The 18,391-nt window shown below is 37.1% G+C and overlaps 3 protein-coding genes and 1 pseudogene across 8 annotated transcripts; 1 reads left to right on the forward strand and 3 right to left on the reverse strand.

The window, feature by feature from the left end:
- Positions 1–3: 3 nt before the first annotated feature.
- Positions 4–766, reverse strand: LOC113312732 (tRNA ligase 1-like). The gene is made up of 3 exons (XM_026561470.1): positions 761–766; positions 474–635; positions 4–396 (listed from the first exon to the last, which is right to left on the reverse strand). The coding sequence occupies exons 1-3, from the start codon at positions 764–766 to the stop codon at positions 4–6; spliced, it is 561 nt and encodes a 186-aa protein (XP_026417255.1).
- Positions 273–9,251, reverse strand: LOC113310953 (tRNA ligase 1-like). Of its 3 annotated transcripts, none has more exons than XM_026559774.1 (27): positions 8,957–9,251; positions 7,896–8,456; positions 7,657–7,707; positions 7,485–7,567; positions 7,217–7,316; positions 7,067–7,145; positions 6,712–6,835; positions 6,354–6,460; positions 6,026–6,151; positions 5,619–5,683; positions 5,354–5,518; positions 4,752–4,912; positions 4,606–4,637; positions 4,137–4,309; positions 3,625–3,704; positions 3,243–3,308; positions 2,831–3,120; positions 2,607–2,714; positions 2,384–2,481; positions 2,201–2,261; positions 2,011–2,087; positions 1,842–1,913; positions 1,681–1,688; positions 1,371–1,591; positions 893–995; positions 474–635; positions 273–396 (listed from the first exon to the last, which is right to left on the reverse strand). In XM_026559774.1, the coding sequence occupies exons 1-24, from the start codon at positions 9,155–9,157 to the stop codon at positions 1,507–1,509; spliced, it is 2,973 nt and encodes a 990-aa protein (XP_026415559.1). In that variant the 5' UTR covers positions 9,158–9,251; the 3' UTR covers positions 273–396; positions 474–635; positions 893–995; positions 1,371–1,506. The 3 variants fall into 3 exon arrangements, with proteins under 3 accessions (XP_026415559.1, XP_026415558.1, XP_026415561.1); XM_026559773.1 differs by having other exon boundaries at positions 1,681–1,745; XM_026559776.1 differs by lacking the exons at positions 273–396; positions 1,371–1,591; positions 1,681–1,688 and having other exon boundaries at positions 411–635.
- Positions 9,252–10,721: 1,470 nt separating this feature from the next.
- LOC113313268 (ribonuclease P protein subunit p29-like) lies at positions 10,722–13,929 on the forward strand. Of its 4 annotated transcripts, none has more exons than XR_003341770.1 (9): positions 10,722–11,111; positions 11,401–11,454; positions 11,680–11,756; positions 11,854–12,116; positions 12,195–12,263; positions 12,361–12,419; positions 12,733–12,834; positions 12,950–13,171; positions 13,783–13,929. XR_003341770.1 is itself a non-coding variant. In XM_026562015.1 (8 exons), exons 1-8 carry the CDS (start codon positions 10,883–10,885, stop codon positions 13,045–13,047), a joined length of 951 nt encoding a protein of 316 aa, XP_026417800.1. In that variant the 5' UTR covers positions 10,722–10,882; the 3' UTR covers positions 13,048–13,307. The 4 variants fall into 4 exon arrangements, 2 of the variants coding, with proteins under 2 accessions (XP_026417800.1, XP_026417802.1); XR_003341771.1 differs by having other exon boundaries at positions 13,012–13,146; XM_026562015.1 differs by lacking the exon at positions 13,783–13,929 and having other exon boundaries at positions 12,950–13,307.
- A 129-nt stretch (positions 13,930–14,058) lies between these two features.
- On the reverse strand, positions 14,059–16,471 carry LOC113313269 (annotated as a pseudogene).
- Positions 16,472–18,391: the final 1,920 nt, after the last annotated feature.

An 18,391-nucleotide genomic window follows, 5' to 3' on the forward strand; every position in this document is an offset into this window, starting at 1 on the left:
AAATCAGTAGAAGTCTAATGTGCCAGAAATGTTGAAAGGTGGATTTATACTAATGCGAATTGCCTTGCCCTCTGAAACCAGTTGAGGTAGTGTGTTTGCTTCTTTGGGAGATACTCCTGGTGCAGTCCATATGGTAACGTGGGGCCATTCATTTTTCGAACTTATCTTCTCACCATCAACTGACCCTAAACAGGCCTCTAATGCAGCAGATTGCTCCGAAAAGAGTAGGGATGTAAGATCTATCGGTACATCTCGATTGAGGTACATACTATAATTAGTGACAGCTGCAATGCCGTGGCTCCCCCTGTGCGCAAGAGTTACATGAGCTTTCGTAACGCAGCTCAGCAAATCCTTGTCCTGGAGGAAACCTTTTATTCTAGGATCCTTCTCACACAACTATTTCAATCAGAGGCAGAAAAGGATCAGTAGAGCTGTAAAACAGGTAAAAAGGGAAATGAGTTGAAAGAATTTACCCCATTTAGGAAGGTCCTGATTTCTGCGACTGGAAGAGTGACCGCAGCAAAAATAATTGTTGTTCTCAACCGCGGCTTCCCTGTAATAGGTGTTCTAGATTCGCCTTTAGCAACAGCTTTTAGTTGCTCCAACACTTGTTTGACCACATAATCAAACGGAACCTGGAGTATAGGCACATCAAAAGATACAGAATGAGTGAAAAGAATTCACCAACCAAACAGCAATACTGGCAGAGGAGTTTCTTTCTTTTCGTAATAGGCATCAACTTAGAAGATATCTAACTAACAGCCATTTCTCTAGTCTCTACTGCCGAGCTTTATAGTATGAAGGACACTGGGATTCCAAACTGCCAATTTCTGGCAGAACTGATGTGTATTTATAGTGAAAAGAACTGAAGTTCACAAGATGGAGTACTTACCTGAATAGCATTGAGAGAGTCCGCATTAGCAAGTAAAACCTGACGTAGCCGTATTTCCCAATTCGCCCAGTCCTTCTTATATGACCCTTTGCTGGACTCCAGTCTAACATACAAAGTTTGACAACAAAGCAGTAAGAAACTAAGAAATTTCATGAAGCAACAACTGAACACTTAGAATTCCTGAGACGGATCTTTCAAGACAATCATTACATCAAGTAGTTCAATTAACAGTTCGTTCAAACCCTGTCCTTCTCACCCTCAGCTGAGAAATAAATATCTGGAAAACCATAATCTACATATTACACAATTGTAAACTATTATTTGATTTTAACGTGCACTTTATTATGACTAACTAGATTCTTCACTTCTAAGGGACAAATTTTGAAAATATCCAAGGAAGATGTCAAATAATCATGTTAGTTTTCTGGTATCCAGATGTTGGGGATGTGAAAATAGATCATATGTTTGTTTACAATACCTAGATTGCACTGTATATATATATAACATAAGCCTAAGTGAGCCCTGGCCTTGAGAGGAAATTCCAAATACAAGAAGTTGGTCCACTATATCGACATAGAGTAGTTCCCATTCGAATATGTATGCATGTACATAGACTAACTTCCATGTTTGTTTCTATGAAGCTCGAAAAGACATATTCCCTCCTCTAATATAGACTTCACAGGATCAGGTAGAGGACTCCTGCACATATAAACCGAAAGCCACCGATCAGGACAGAAATAACAAGATATGCAAGTCAATAACAACCTAAAGGATTGAACATGAAATACCTGTCAGGCTTAAGTAATGGTATTTTGACAAGAGTGCCGAAACGCTCAATCAGCTCACTCTCAAACTCAAATGGTTGAAAATGAATGACAAAGTTAACAATGTTGTTAAGAGTTTGTCACAACAATAATCAATGTTTTAACAACAACAGAACATAGGTTACCTTTCCGTCATAAAGATGGTAAAACATCAGCAGGACATAACCAACACATGGAGACGTCTTGTCCAGAAGCCCCTTCATAATGTAGAGCAGATAAAAATTATGCATTAGAAATCAACTCACATTTATCGCATTGTAAAAGTGGGCAAAAGACAAGGAGAAAGATGAATACAGGGTGATTTTCCCGTGGAAGCACACGAAAGATGAAAACAGCTAATGCATCAAGAGTGAATGGATTTGAATCAGTTCCTGAAAATCCAAAATATACATTTCATACATCATTTAACTCATCTGGGAAGGGGACTACTATGATCTGCCAATTAGTTAAGATGGAAGTAGAACTGTAAAGGAGAGTTAAGAACCTTCAGAATCAGGAACAACTGGAACTGCAGAAGCTCTTGTGCTTCTGCACATATCCTCAATCTGCGACATTAGAACATGTTAATTATTAGTTTTATTAGTTACTCAAATGAGAATAGAAGATATGTCTAGCTAGAGCCTTTTAGTGCCCATTAACAAAGAATAACAGAAAACCAAAGCTTTACCTGTCTCCAAACTTCTTCATTTGGTGCGTTTTTATCAGCGAGAGTTATAGTGTACGGTTTCTTTCTGCATTCATTAGCAACCATCTGCCAATATTTTCCTGCATTTATATCATAATAGGTTATCACCTTAGCAACCACAGATCAAGATGCTCGCATCCTTCAGCATTCCTTCACCACTTCTGGAGAACTATTGCATTGTATTAGAGAAATCAATACCACACACCTTTGATAAGATCACCCATGAGGCTATGCACTGGACGGTCATCACCAAGTCCACCAGAAGTATTTAATATTTCCTTGCACAGTGCAGACTTGGCACAGCCTGGTATTCCTGAAATGAACATTGATTTCAGAACCTATCCTAATTTAAAGTTCAACATCTACATACAGGCCAATGAATATGAAATCAGTAGTATGTAGTCCACCAATCAAGAATTTGAGGGTTACCAGGAAAAAATACAATCAGACCCTCGTCTTTTCGAACTGAATCCATTACAGTACGAGTAGGACTAGAAGTTGTTGCACTTCGTTCTGTTTCAAGGTCACCCTCTTCATCCCTGCCTGATTCAACAATTGCCAGGAAATCGTCAGACCTTACTAAATTCCCAGCAGATCCTATAAGAATCTGATTCTGTGGACTGCGTCTTGCATATTGCTCAAGGAAAGGCTCAGCCTCAGTGAGATATATGGAGGATGACAACTGCTTGTTTCCCCACTTCCTTCGTATATACGAAGCCCTGAATATTTTTAGAGAATTCAGTTCACATGTTATCAGCCAAATGTAACAAGAAACAGAAAGGAACAAAAAAGAAAAGGCAGGTTTAAAATAGAAGCGACGTGCAAATGAAACACTATGTACCATTCATCTAGCATCTTGCTGAGTTCCCTTTGCTTCTGAGAAGATGTACCCCATATTTTCATTTGCCTGACGATGCAAAACCAGTATTAGGTACTTAAACGCATAATAGGTGGACAAGACTTTACAATATGTTTAGTAAGAGTTCATAATCTGATATTATTGGCAACTTAGTACTATAATCATGGTTTAGCTAAACTGAGGACTATCAAATTTAATCTCAAGGAGCCAACATGTGATGGTGCTAAGTGAAGTTTATGACCCCAGCATCACAATGGAACTCCTACACTTGATTCAAGGAGATATGAAGTCGGCAGTTACTTCACAATGTCAGCAACTGATCCAAATACAAATGGGCTTTTGGAAACTAATATTACAAACTAACCTCATATAATAAGTTCTGTAAGCTGCGGGACCATCTTTGAAAAGAATTGACAACCCATTTCGAATAAAAAAAGTCCGTATCTGTCCAAAACACCGACATTCAAAACTTTTAGTGGCATTTCAAAGTATATACCAATATATGGAGATTCCAGAAAAGCACATGCAAGCAGTCACAGCTAATATCCAGAAAAGCACATGGAGATTCCAGAAAAGCATTAGATTTACATTCCCGTTCACTTCAAACAGGGATGCGAGTTTCTAATGCTTATGAACCAAGACAACTTTAGAGCTAAGATGCCATGAAAACACTCAGTCATAAAAACACAAGCAATTGTAATTTCACGTGTGCAACATTAGGACTGAGTTACCCTTCATATACCTTATTTGATCTGAACATTGTTACAAACTTAGGCTTCAAGCATATAACAATTTCAATATACAAAAGACCAAAATCCAAGTGATATTTTTTCTTCGGAGATGAACTTTCTAAAAATGCATTGCAAAATTGCATACCTTATATGTGAGGAATTTCAATTTGATCATCAGATTAGCATCTTCGTCAGCTAAACCATCTGCCCTGGATGTACTTGTCTCGGAGCTACCATTTGCGTTCTTTGATTGCACATTGTTGCCTTCTACAGCTTTGTCCTTGCTCACTTTGAACAAGTTTATGTCAACAAAAAATCCTATATAGAGAAAGGAACATCAGTGATAGACAAATCATAACTAGTGGAACTAGAAATGTACTGACTGACATACCCTGACACAGAAATATAATCTTCACCAGACTTGTGAAACAACAAGCAACAACTACGTATTTACAAAACTAAACTAACTAATAAAAACATTGAAGTTCAAATCATACATCTCTCATATGATGGTCAACATGAATCCAATTATGATTATCAACAAAATTCCTTTCCTTCAATCTAGAAAACCCGTCCTTAAAACAATATCTAAACTCGGGATGGACGATATTTACCTCTATACAATGGCCACAGGCCTGGATTACGCCTGAAATGAAATACACCTTTGTCATCCAAGAGAACAAACATATAGATAGGTTATATACACAACTATAGAAAGAAGTCCATAGATCAGCTACATAAATGTGAGTTTAGGGAAGACCTCATCTCCTTCTGGTACTGCCTGAAAGCTGAATCTCTATATACATGGATAACCATCTTAAAATGCACGTTATTTGCTGCAAGAGAGGTTATCTTATGGAAGTTATAGTAACATTTAAGAGCAGCTGGGAACCGTTTTTCACTTATCAAACGAACAACTTCCTGTAGCAATTACCAAAAAAAAAAGAAAAAAAAAGAAAAAAAAAGAAGATATATTACTACAGGATACACCAAGAAGCTAACTACCAAAAATGGTACGATTCTTGGTATTTGCTTGGCAAAAAGAAACAACAAATGTGAGATAAAAAAAGAAATATTACTACAGGATACACCAAGAAGCTAGCTACTAAAAATGGTACAATTCCTGGTATTTGCATGGCAATAAGAAACAGCAACTGTGAGGTATTAATTGGTTATGTGCTGGTCACTCGAAAGATAGTGCAGTTGAAACTTGGAACAAGCATAACCTCGGAGGTCAAATTATATCAAGGTGACAACTTGCAGATGTATACCTCTTTGAGGAAGACATACAGAGGTTCTCCTAGAAAGAAAAAACAGACTCAATTTTATCGACTTAGAAATGATAGTCGGCGTTAGCCTCACCTGCAACTTAGTTGTGGCATAATCAGTTGGAACTGCTTGTAGGAATTTCGAAACAACAAAGCGGTCAGCATTTCTCAAGTGAGCATCACCGCCTCCATCTCCAAACCAGTCCACCAAGTCCGGGCAGAAAGAGCTTCCAACACTCTGAAGGAGCGCTTTTATTTGCTGCAGGAAAAACAAGCAGATCCAGTTGATTAACCAAACATAAATAGGATGATAACCAAACATAAATAGGATGATACTCCAGAAGGTACTCCAATTGTACCTGTTTTTCGTCTGATCTATTGTCGGCACATATCTCCCGTAGGCTAGGTCCTAAATCATGGGTGACTGCAAATCAAGGTATAGTTAGGCGGAAATGCAGGGAAGCCAAGGAACAGACTCTGGAAGAGGAACATAATGCGAACAGTTTTGTACTTTCAGCTTGCTAAAATTTTCCCAAATATAACATGTATATCAGACCTTGAGGTTCACCACAAACTTCTACCTCTGGATTAAAACCTAACAATTATAGATTGAAGAGGCCAAGCTAAACAGGTTAGGCATATACATATCACAAAGACGGATCTCATGAAATGTGTAGAAAAATCAAAGAGACGAGTGAAATCAATATGACTTGTAAATGAGTTAGTATTACTATGGAAATACACCAAACTTAAGCTATGTACAGACCTCCTTCAGAGGGCAGGGGAAATTCCTTCAGAACTTTCTCCATGTGTTTCGAGCTCTCATGGCTCACCATTCGGGCAACCAGACCTTCTAAGATTTCACCTTGTACTTGTACATGGTCTTTTGACGCTGCATAAAGATTTAAAGCTTATAGCTATTAAGAAACAACTGGAAAAGACAAATTCCCAACTCAAAATGATAACATCACATACAAAGTAATATGTCAAGGAATAAAGGCAGTAATTATAGAACAGCTCCCATTGCTCAAGAAAAGCTGAGAGCTCGTAGTAGATGATGTTATAGAAGCAGAACAATGCTACAGAAACTTAACCTGGTACAAATATATCAGCGACTTCATCAAGGGCCTTGCATACAGGCGTAGCAGTGCCTTCTTCACACAAGGCATCATAGGCAGCAAAAAATGAAGAGACTGACTTCCTTCAGTAACAACAACATACGCAAAATCAATCATGCTATATCTGCTGATAACACTACTATTGGAAAATGAAGAGACTGACTTCAATAACAAGAACATACAAAAAATCTATCATGTTATATCTGCATATAACACTACTACTAGAAAATAAAATACGAGTCACTTAACGGCAACGTACTCATTGACCTTACTGTCCATCATTGTTTAGTTATTTCATTTTTCTAGCGAGACTACGCAAATAAAGGACCTTCACCTTGTTGAGAACAACCAAACATGATTTGTAGTCAAGCGCCATCTCCTACAAAATGCAATTATTTCTGGAGTGGAGTAGAACTTCGGCTTTCCGCTGCCAAACTCTGTGACTGCGGTCACTACAACTGCATAGAAGCAAAGGTTTTCCATGAGCATCAGATGGTAACAAGAAATACAATATCATGTAACCAACAGCCAGTAAGACCATTACATGCAGATCTAGCAAACATATGGAAGAAATGGGGATTAAAAAACTGAAGTTTAAACTGAGGTTTATGCATTAGTCGCCCAAAAGTAGGAAGACTACATGTAATTTAGATTTTAATTCAGAAAAGATAGATGAAACTGATTGATACCATAATCTTCTAAAGGACGCTGGCCATGATCTCCTAGAACAGCAGTAACCAGTTCCATTGATATACACATATGATTTCTCTGAAAACATAGACCGAAATCTTTAAAGGTCATTATTCATGCCATTTTTTAAATAATTCTTTGCATCTTACCTCAAGAAAGTTGTTAAACTCTGCTTGCTTCTTGAAGGCTTCGGTACCCCAAGCCTCACGAAACATCCTCCCAAGAACAAAAACACCAACAGCAGTATATCTGCATTAAGAACATTACATGTAAGTTTTACCTTCATATTGGTATATCTAGCGAAAATTTAGTGGAGAAAGAGATAATAATAGAAATACACATGAGGAATGATGAGCAAAATCAAAATTAGAGAACGAAGTAATGAGGTAGAAAATATATCTAGAATTCTAACCGTACATGTTGCCGAAACTGTTCTTTGCATATGCTCCGCCCTCATGCCCAGCATACATGAAAAGAGATCCGGAGTGTTTAAGTGAGACCTGCAGAAAGTGGTTAAATGATGTCATTTCATGAAAATAATTCGATTGACAAAGCAATGAACCCATCGGACAGAATAATAAAAGTATACCTCCAAAGATGCCAAGCCTTTAGAGACCATTTCTATCATTCTTGTTCTGACCTGCGACAAAGAAAATGTAGCAATGAATAATGTCCCGCAAAAGAATACCACACCTAGAAACCAACGCCATGGTTAAATGTAATATTTACTTATTTCAACGAAGAACTATATAATGGGAGTAGGCAGTACAGTACATTCAAATACATGTGTGGCCACTAAAAATTATAAACGAAAGACAAATAATTTACCTCCTGATCTGATTTCTCATTCTCAAATTTAGGATAAAAAGTCGCCCTGATCTTAGCATTAGAATAAGAGTATTTATCCGCAACAAAATCTTCTGCTAGTGAACCTCTAACTACTTTACTCGAACCAGCACTATCCTTTTCAGCTGAAGCAGCTCCATCCTTCTGGTTGTTAATTGAAGTCACGGTTATATAAGGATTCCCAGCTCCAACTATAAAATTTGTCGATCCACTAACAGTTCCATACTGTTTAGGCTTCCATACGGATTTCTCGCCTTGGACGGGACTCGGTTCTTTCGAAGGGACACTACCAAATTGTAGCGGTGAAGCTATATTCTGCACAGGTGCTTGTTGTATCGAAGGGACACAACCAAACTGTACCGTTGAAGCTACATTTTGCACTCGTTTTTTCAGTTCACCAATACTTAATCCAGGTAACTTATTGTTTTTACCTTGATCTGCAGCCTTATTAGCTGAACCCACTGAATCTGCAACTAAAGAAGAATCTCCAGATTTTGAACTCTCTTTCCATACTTGATGACCTCGTTTATCTCCGTTTTTTCCCTAATACAAAAACAATATTCATTATCACAATCACCATTAAAGAACTAAGCAAAATTATATATATAGCAGATTATTAGCAGGCATGGGAACGAAACAATTACTTGCAAAGACATCTGAGAGAATCTTCAGAACTCACTTGACTCCGTTTTACAGTGAGACAGTTTATAAGTCAAGTGCTAAGTTCTTAAGTGAGCCATGACTTGTTAGGAGTAATATGACAAACTAAAGATAATTATAAAAAGAAATATCCATCTCAATTCACAAGTTCACTGAGTTTTAAACCGCCAAAATAAATCGACTAAATGTGCTGAAGTAAAGTAAGCTTGAGTCGGACTCATGGAGTCACTGAAATTAGCTGAAGTTCTGAAACCTGTTTGTACTTTTGAGGCAAAACTATAATCCCTAATTGATTAAAACAATCTAAAGATTGATTAAGCTACACACAATTTGAATACTGATGATTCAAAACAAAATTTAAAGACTGATGATACTAGGTTTACCTTACGATTAGGCATTGTTGACTCAGATATTGAATCAGTTAACCTAAATGTACGAGGACGAAGACCAATATAAGATGATGATTGAAATTTGTGAGAAGGATGAAGTAGGAAGAAATTCTTTGGTTTTGGAGAAGAAAATGAAGATGAGAAATTGAGTATGTTATATACAGACAAGAAGTTTCTATGTGATGTTACCGACATACATCACCAGGAAAGTTTCTCCATGGCGGTGAGAATCAAAGATACATAGGAAAAAAAAAATGGCAGTCAGAAATCAGAATCAGCTCTTTATCGCCACGACTGACCCGTTAAACTTTGAAATTATAGATTTTGTCTCTCTTACTCTGTGTTTGATCGCTCCCTAAGACTCTTAGGGTCCGTTTGGCACGGCGTAGTTTTGTTTAGATTGGGCGCCCAAAATGGACTCTGTGAGCTATCAAAGTGTGCATGTGCGTGTCGTGATAGAAGAAGAAAGGGGTGCGCGGAGAAAAAATTTCTTTCAGAAACCCCAATCAACAGTAGAGCCGCATAGAGATTAAAATTCAGTAAAAGTGGAGTAAGAAAAAACATTACGAAGAAACAGTAAAATCAACTCACGTTAGAAGAGCTATTTACAAATTTCTTCGTCTTTGCGCTTTCCTTCTTATCAAATTGTTCTTCAATTGTATCTCTTTCTTTCCTCTTACGACGAGAATAATTCTGCTCATCTCTATTATGTCGACGTTTATGATCTCGATCACTGTGCCAATGATCTTTCTTACTTGATGATTCTTCAAATTTGTTTTGCTTTCTTTTTTCTGTCATAACTAGGTTCTCAGGCCGTTCTTGATCACTTGAGATATCAGGGTTAGGTTTTCTATTTTTTGGGGCGTCACACTTTAATAGAGGGGCTTCACTTGGATTCTTAATGTCCAAAAAAGTGGTTATGGGATATCCTAACACATATACAATAGAAGTGATTTTACGTCCAGGTTAGGATTAATTCCAAACGTAAAATTTTATTTGCATGTAGTTTTACATCCAGGTTTGGATTAGTTTCCAACCGTAGAAGCTCATTTTACGTCCAAGTTTCTTTTAATTCCAACCGTAAAATCCGATTTTGCGTCCAGTTTTCTTTTAATTCCAATCATAGAAGTGATTTTACGTCCAGGTTTAGTTGAATTCCAACCGTAATTTTCAATTTTACGTCTAGGTTTAGTTGAATTCCAACCGTAAATTCCAATTTTACGTCTAGGTTTAGTTTACTAAATTTTCTTTTCGTCAACCTAGCCGTAAATTTCAATTTTACGTCCAGGTTACTTTTAATTCCAACCGTACAAATTGATTTTACGTCCGGGTTTTGATTGATTCCAACTGTAGAAATTGGTTTTACGTTCAGGTTTGGATTGATTCCAACCGTAGAAATTAATTATTATCTAATTAAATTAAATAAAATCAAAATTAACTAAAGAGTTATTCGTTCATTACAAAATTATTTGAGATAAGGAATTTTTGATATTATTTATGAATGACCAGTTTTTGTTCTATTAGGTGACGTCCCTCTAATGGAATGTGACACCCCAATAATAACCTTCTAATTAAACCTTGAAACCCTCCCCTCTGCAAATTCTCTCTTGCGATCCAAGAATTGTTTTTTTTAAGTGGGTCACATCACAAAACGGGTCGTGTTGTTGTGCATGATGTATGGGTGCCTAATACAATAAACCGGGTGTCCTAATAAAATAAATCGGCAATCTCGTTTGTAGATCAACGGATGCAAATACGATCTCGTTTTAGGGTTTTATGTCATGAAGAAAAGGGTTTTTCGAAGGCACAAAATCACAGATGAATTACTCCGTTTTCCCACAGTTTTTTTACGTTTGAGGGATAATTAGTGATCTTTATTAGTATTTCTTGTGTATGTGGTAAATAGTTTGAATTTCTGTCATGGACCAGAAGAAACGTACATTAGATGCACTAGAGAGAAGATTTGCTCTTGCTAAAGCTGAGGTTCTTCAACAACAACAGCCATCACCACCACCTAAGAATAGAAAGCTTTCTCATGTACAACAAGGAAATGAAGAGGGTATTCAAAACAAGAATTCGTCTTCAAAATCTCTTTGTACAAAGAGTAATAAGCCTGATGCATCATCTTCTACACCAGTCTCTAATAAAGGTACATTGTTTAAGCTTTTATTTATACACACTGAGTTAGCTTTGATTTCTATTCATTTACCTTAAATTCATCTTGTGCACTAGTGTTTCAACATGATATATTGCTGCAAAATAATGTTAGAGAGAATTGTACTTTTTGGAAATTATCTCCCAAAACTATTTGAGTTTTCAATCTTGTTATTGAACCCTGAAGAAACTTTAAGGAAGTACAAAGTTTATTCCGGAAACAGTTTTCAATCTTGTTACTGACATCTTTTTTTTTTTTGCACTTTGTAATTGATAAATTTCAGGACATTTTGCATTCACTGGGTATACCCCAGTGCGAGGAACTCCTGGAACCACAGGTGATATATTGTAAATTGTTTATTTTTCTAATAGAGTTCGAGAAGCTTGTGAGTTGTGACAAAATTTACTTTGGTTGTTGCTGCTATTAACTGTCTAATTATGAGTTGCTGTTGTTTCTCATTGTTCGTAGTATTTAAAGATCATATGTTACGCATTATCACGAGCTACTCCTTCAGAATGAGGTGTCATTTTTAGCTAATTTACATCATACTAATTGATTACAGATTATGAAGGAGATGGTCCTACATACTCACTAATCTGTCAGCCTGTGCACGACAATTTGCTAAAAACTGATGTGGAGGTATTTATGTGATACTATGAATTAGTTGCTTATTGTAGTTAGTGTGCATTGGAGAAGCATGTATTTCAGTCTCTTAGCTCGAAATTGAACAATGCAGCCTACAAGTCGAGGGAGCACAGTTGACAAGATTCTTCACACACTTCTCCAAAGTGGTGACTCAGCACAGAAATACATGCAGGGGTCCAGAAGCATGAAAATTGACAACTGGATGCTTCTTGATAATTTGGTACAAGGCCAGGGTGCAACAGTTGGTGCTCATATTAAGGATTATCAAAGTCACTCAAAGCGCTCAAAAAAGCACATGTCAATGAGACAACATAAGAAGTGTGGTTCGTTTGATTTGCCTACCGAGTTTCACAAGTAAGGTTCTTATGAAGCACCGTTGACTTCTAGATTTCATCCCAATTTGCATGCTGATCTTACTTGGTTATGTCGTAGTTTTGATTATTTCAAGCCAATGCACGAAATGTGGAAAGAGTATATTGCTCAACTCCTTAAGAATGTTGGGTAAGATACATGTCTCTCATCTTCCTTCTCTGCTGCAAATGCTGATTATATACACAGATCAAGGTACTCAGTTCTTTCTTCTTTTCTAATATTGCAGGGCAAACCAATTATCTCAGTATCTTATGGCTGCGGACTTACATGGTGCTATTCTTCTAGGTAACATGAGAAACAAATACTTCTCCAATTTCATTCTTTCACTTCAGGTATGCACTTTTTGGTGGTTTCTTCAAGGATCCAAAACGTATTCATGCTGCACGCTATGACCATACTCAATTTCCTCTCAATTTTAAACCCGTTTGTGTTTGATCCTTATCTTGCAATATCTCATTCGCTCATGGGCAGTAAAAGGTACAAGTATGAAGTAGCACTTTTCTTTCCTAATACTCTTACGATATGGAAATAGTTTTGCTGATTTTATATTTTGAGCAAAAGGCGATTAGTAGAATCATTTTCTTCTGGATTCCCGCAGTTGCCGATTGCAAAGTAAATTCTTACACCGGAGTAAGTGGTATAATGATTCGAGAAACTGCAGAAACATTTGGGATAATTACTCGGGATAATAAATTTCGAGGTACCTTACCCAGCCCATTAGCTTTTGTTTTTGTATTATGGTGAGGTGATGTTTTCTTTCTTATGCGCTCCTGCCGTCCTGCATGACATCGAGTTCTTCATTGTGTCTTTTACAGTTGTACCAAAGAAGCCGTTTGTATTTATCTTGCAAACTGATTGCTGGAGGGTCACATTGCAGGGGGACAAATTCACTTCGAGAAATTCTGTCACATAGCCTTGTATATCTATGGTTTAGTAATCATCTAATTTTGGAAAGGTGGAAATTTCGACTCCAATTGAGCAAACAGCGTGGCTGCCATGGGAACATAACACTGTATGTCAAGCCTGTAGAGGCATCTGTGAGTATAGCAGTTGGGAGAATAGCAACTTCAATTTTTATCTGTGGTGTTTGTTGACTCTGCTGTGTCTGAATTAGAACTTCTCTTTTTCGGGGAAGGAAATGTTGAATGAACCATAAATTGGCTGTTTCCATTTTGTGTTGTATTTCATTGAGGGATTATTCTGCGAGGGTATTTTTCTATTCTTCATTTCATCTTAAAAAAGAATGATGCAACAAGCTTTTAACTTAGATAACAAACAAATTGCAAGTTGAAGACAATGCATCAGAACCACATGAAGAAGCAACAGAACACCCTATCCACCAACTTCAGTCATTTCGCCGGTAATATGTTAACCATGAGATAAACCCCAAGTTGTTTACTAAGGAAAATTGATGCCTTGAGGCGTTTCAGTTACTTTAGCCTTCAAACTCTTATAATTGTTTTCTCAGATCACCTTCCATGACTTCCACAGTTATTGACCTGTTTTGTTCGTCTTCTCTTTTTACTGTAACATCAGAAGACCCTCCAAAAATGTACCATCAATTTGTTCTTGTTAAACATGTCAAACATAATTTGTGGACTATGATCACTTGGATATTTATACAGACTTCACTTCCTTTTTTTGCCAGGATTTGTACTGATATTACTTGTCAGACACAAATGACTTTGGAATGGAGGATTCATACACACCGCTCAAGCATCCATGTCAAGAAGGCAGATCACGTCACAGTTGATGGGCAGCATCTTTGGGGGAAAAAAGGCAGATGATGTACATTGTACACAGGTGATGGACAACAACAGACTTGTGACATCGCTTCAGACAATAGGAAAGCTCACAAGTCGCAAGAATTAACGAGAAAATTAACCTGATTATTGTGGACAGAGTTTTACCAAGTCACAAGATATAAAATTCTAGGCGAAACATTAAATAGACATGTTAAGAAGAAAAAATGACTAGGTTTTCAATCTGACTCTTCCATACAAAACCCTTTCCTTGAGTAAAAGGGGTCTCACTCTAGCCAACACTTCTTTGAGAGACCATAACCACAAACAACAGAAAACCATCATGGCATGCTTGCGCTTCAAATTCTTCGCAGCATACATTTCAAAAACAAAAGGGAAAAATAGAAAAGTTATTGTATTCCTTTTATTATATTTGATGCCAATACAAAAAGGTTCACTCAGGAATCATTGCAGCTTGAATTAATATCCCCAATAGTCATTCCTGATTTCGTCATCAAACTTCTTTTTCAGCTCAGGATGCTTCTCGAAGTACTCATTTGCAGTCATGGTGCTGATCTTTTTCTGCCAACAGAAATGAACAAAGAGCATGTAAGCAATCAAATGAAGACAAAAAAAAGAACTTCCAGTACTGGAAGAACGATGTGGATTCATTGCAGTTACCTTTAGTTCCTGAACTTCAGCAATTTCTTTTTCCAGTCTCTCAGTCTCCTGCAACGATTTCTGCTCCGCTTCTTTCAATTCTATCAACTGTATTTTGCCAGCAATTCACATCAGTGTTTATAAAAGAAAGTTAGTTATAGTCAATACAGAAATCTCTAGCCTTTTCATGATGACAGTATTTGTAATCCTTTAATGCATGTATGACTAACAGGAACTTTGAATGAGGTTACAAAAACAAAAGGGAAATAAATCCTGTTACTTCTCACCAATGACTCAAATTTGGGTTTGAATTGAGGAGTCACGTTGTCAACATACTTGGGGACCTGTATGCCTGCACGCAAAAATAAGCATGACAAATGGAGTCAATATAAAGATATTCACCTTGTAATTTCAAACAGAGTAAGCGAAATTGAGACAATTATTTAATTGTTTTATTTTTAATGAAAAATTTCGACTAGATAGTACACTACCAGACTTAATCTGGAAAATCAAAGTCCTAATCGTCTCAACTCTGCTGTCAGGTTCTCATCGATCGATATTTACAAGGAAGAACTCCCCACTTGGTCTTGAAATGTTAGTATTGCATTAAATGAATGTAGAAACCAATACCAAACCAAGTATGTGGATACACATTAACAAAGCTTGATACTTGGTGAAAAAACTAGACCGTGCAAAACACTAGGGGTAATCCCAATCATTATATACTCAATTATAAGGGTGTAGAGCATCTTGATTTTGTGGTCCAAATCGTGTCATCCTTGCAAGTTATTTTTCTTATGAGCAGAAGGTCGATTAGCCTAGAAATATGTTGGAGGGGAAGTAACAATATACTCAGCCAAATACAATTCAGATCAAATGATTCATAAAACTTGAAAACAAACCCGTAAAACTAGCAAACTTTATGAATGGCACTAAGTTTATGTAGCATCATCACAAACAGAAGTAAACAAAATGTTCCACTTTCAAACAGTAGATGCAAGAAAGAGTAGAAAAAGCAAATTATAAGTTTCTATAAACAATGCATTTGGTTAATAGAAAAACAGTAGATGCAAGAAAACAAGATAGAAAGCATACTGTCATAAGCCTCTTTGTACATATCCACTACACAGGTCCAATTCCTTTCCTATAGTACTCCCAGTTTACGGGTTCAGGTTCCTGCAAAAAAATAGTTAAATGCATTTGGTTAATAGAAAAAGGGTAAAGAAGAAACACACAGCAACTTACACAGCAGTGCTTCTGAGGAAGCAATAAGCTTACTGGAGGAGGTATTAGAAAATGTCAAGTTATAACGCCTAAAACTACTGGACTGCTTCAAACTAGTTATGCGTCTTGAACAACATATTGCACCTTGCTCCAAGAATGTGGGAAAACCAATACCAAACCAACATATGTACTGTTCTAACTTTTGCCTAATCAAAAATTGGCGCAAACTTTTGCCTAATCAAAAGATGGTTACAATTGCAAATACTACTAAGATTTTCTTGAATCAAAATTTTGGAATCTATTTCCATATCCAAATCACCCAAATCATATCGAAAGAGAAAAACAATAAATTAAATAAACCCGACAATTGAAGAATCAAGATATCAAGCTTTTAGATCCAAAAGAGGGTAAAAAAGACAAGAAATCAAGGGTAAAGGTCAAAACCTGGCTGAATCTGGTCTGAAGGGTTGAGTTAACCTCATCAAAAGCTCTACGAAGAGAAGAAAATTCTTTACGGGCTTCCTCTGAAACAAGAAGTTTTGCCATTCCATCCCAATCTATACCCTTAGATGCAGCTGCTTTAGCTGCTAAATCAGCAACTTTCTTCCCTGCTCCACTCATCCTTTCTCTAGGGTAAATCTGCTTCAATGATCACTCAGACAGATAAATGACCTTCTCTTCCTCTCCACAAAACAAAACCCTTATTTGGTTATTGCTAATGCTCATATATCAGAACATTTCATTTCATTTGATGATAGCGAAGAAACGGATCGTACTTTTTTGAATCGGACGGTCTGGATCGGAAATTTTTTTTACCTTTTTACACGAGTTAAAGGGTAACCAAATGAGGCATTAAGTCGCATAAGCATAACAGCACCAGGAAGAAATCTAGTTTGCTTCACCCTACATTTCTTTCGGGTCTCTGTGTTTCCTATCATTAGTCTCAGGGAAGGTTAGATTATGGACGATGACCCAATGAGAATTGTCAAGTATCCATATTCACCGGGTTACACGAAAACCAAAATTAAAACTTTAAAAGAGCAAACAGTAGACGAAGTTTACACGGTCGGATCAAAATGGAGCGAACCTAGCTAAGAACTTAATATCTTGATTTTAGATCCAATGTTCAGCTTCGACACACCCAAAAAAAAAAGAACTCTATTGGGCCGTATGAGAGAAATTTTGGGGCTTAAAATACTAAGTGGAACCCAAATGTTACAGGGAGATCAGGTTTATGCAAAAGTTCAAAAATACCCTCACTAATTTTAACTTATTCCCGTTCTACCCTCTCGTTAACTACCTAATCTAATCACAAAAAAAAAACTGAAAAAAACGGAAAAATCATTAAAAGAAAAAAAATGTCCCCCATTCTTATTCTTCCCCTTCTTTCTTCTTCTTTTCTTTCTTCTTCCGTTCTTCGTTGTTCAACGATTAATCGTCGATTCCAAAAAAAAATCTTCGTCGATTAAACTCATTCTATAAAACCATGAAACCTAAGAAAAATTTAGGTCAAGTTTCATCGAATCAACCTCCTTCTGAAGCAGAGAAACCAACTTCATCAAATGAAGATGAAACTGAAGATCAAGAAGAAGTGAATGAAAGAGATGCACCAGCCGCCGCCAGTCCTGATATGACAGCAATAAGGTACGAATTTCAAAACCACTCTTTATCTAAGCGTTTTGTTGATTATTCCGTTGGTTTTGAAAATTTTAGGTCTGAAAAAACAGTTTCTGAAACTGCTTACGGCTAGGGGTTCTTGTATTCCCAGCCGTAAATAGGTCTTACGACTGGGATTGTTTGTTTTCCCAGCCGTTTATATGTTACACAGTTGAGATATCTAAGAACTCCCAGCCGTTTGTAGGATTTACGGTTGGGATATCTTAGAACGCCCAGCCGTAATATAGTCGATGCGTACGAGATGGAGAAATCTTGTCCGCAACAAGTTGTATACAGCTAGGTTATTCCTAGCCGTATATTCTCCTGTGTTCGAATTTTTTCCAGCGGTAATATTTACGTCTCGGTCTTTCTGTCCGTAACTTTGTTTCTTGACCGTGATATTTAGTTTCCCAGTCGTTTATAGGTTACGGCTTGGAATTTCCTAGCCGTATATAGTCCTGTGTTGAATATCAAACCAACTGTATTTACACGTATAGGTTTTCCTATCCGTTATTTGGATTTCGGCTGGATCGGTTATTTAGTTTCCCAGCCGTTTAGGTATTACGACTTGGAGTTTCCTAGCCGTTTTTATTACGGCTAGATCGATTACTAATTTTCCCATCCGTTATTTTTGTTGCGTCTTGGTCTATCCAATTTTCCTAGCCGTTTTAGTTGTCAGGTGTGGTTGTGTTAATATTTCCCAGCCGTTTTTGCTTATCTTATTGGTTTTTGGCCTTGTTTGTCTTTGAACAGAGGAAAAGAAAAGAAGAAGAAAAGATCACAAGAAGTAACACCTCGTAGTGACCCGACTCTGCAACCTCGTCACACAAAATCATTAGATGCAAACGCAAGGAATGCAAGTGGAGTTGTGACTGCTGGAGAAAATGAAGGTGGAGGAGATGGAGTTGGGGTTACTGGAGGAACTGAAGTTGGAGTTGCTGGAGGAAATGAAGTTGGCACTTCTAGTGGTGCTGA

This window comes from Papaver somniferum, chromosome 9 (genome assembly GCF_003573695.1).
Source record: "Papaver somniferum cultivar HN1 chromosome 9, ASM357369v1, whole genome shotgun sequence".
In the NCBI taxonomy this organism is placed as follows: domain Eukaryota; kingdom Viridiplantae; phylum Streptophyta; class Magnoliopsida; order Ranunculales; family Papaveraceae; genus Papaver; species Papaver somniferum.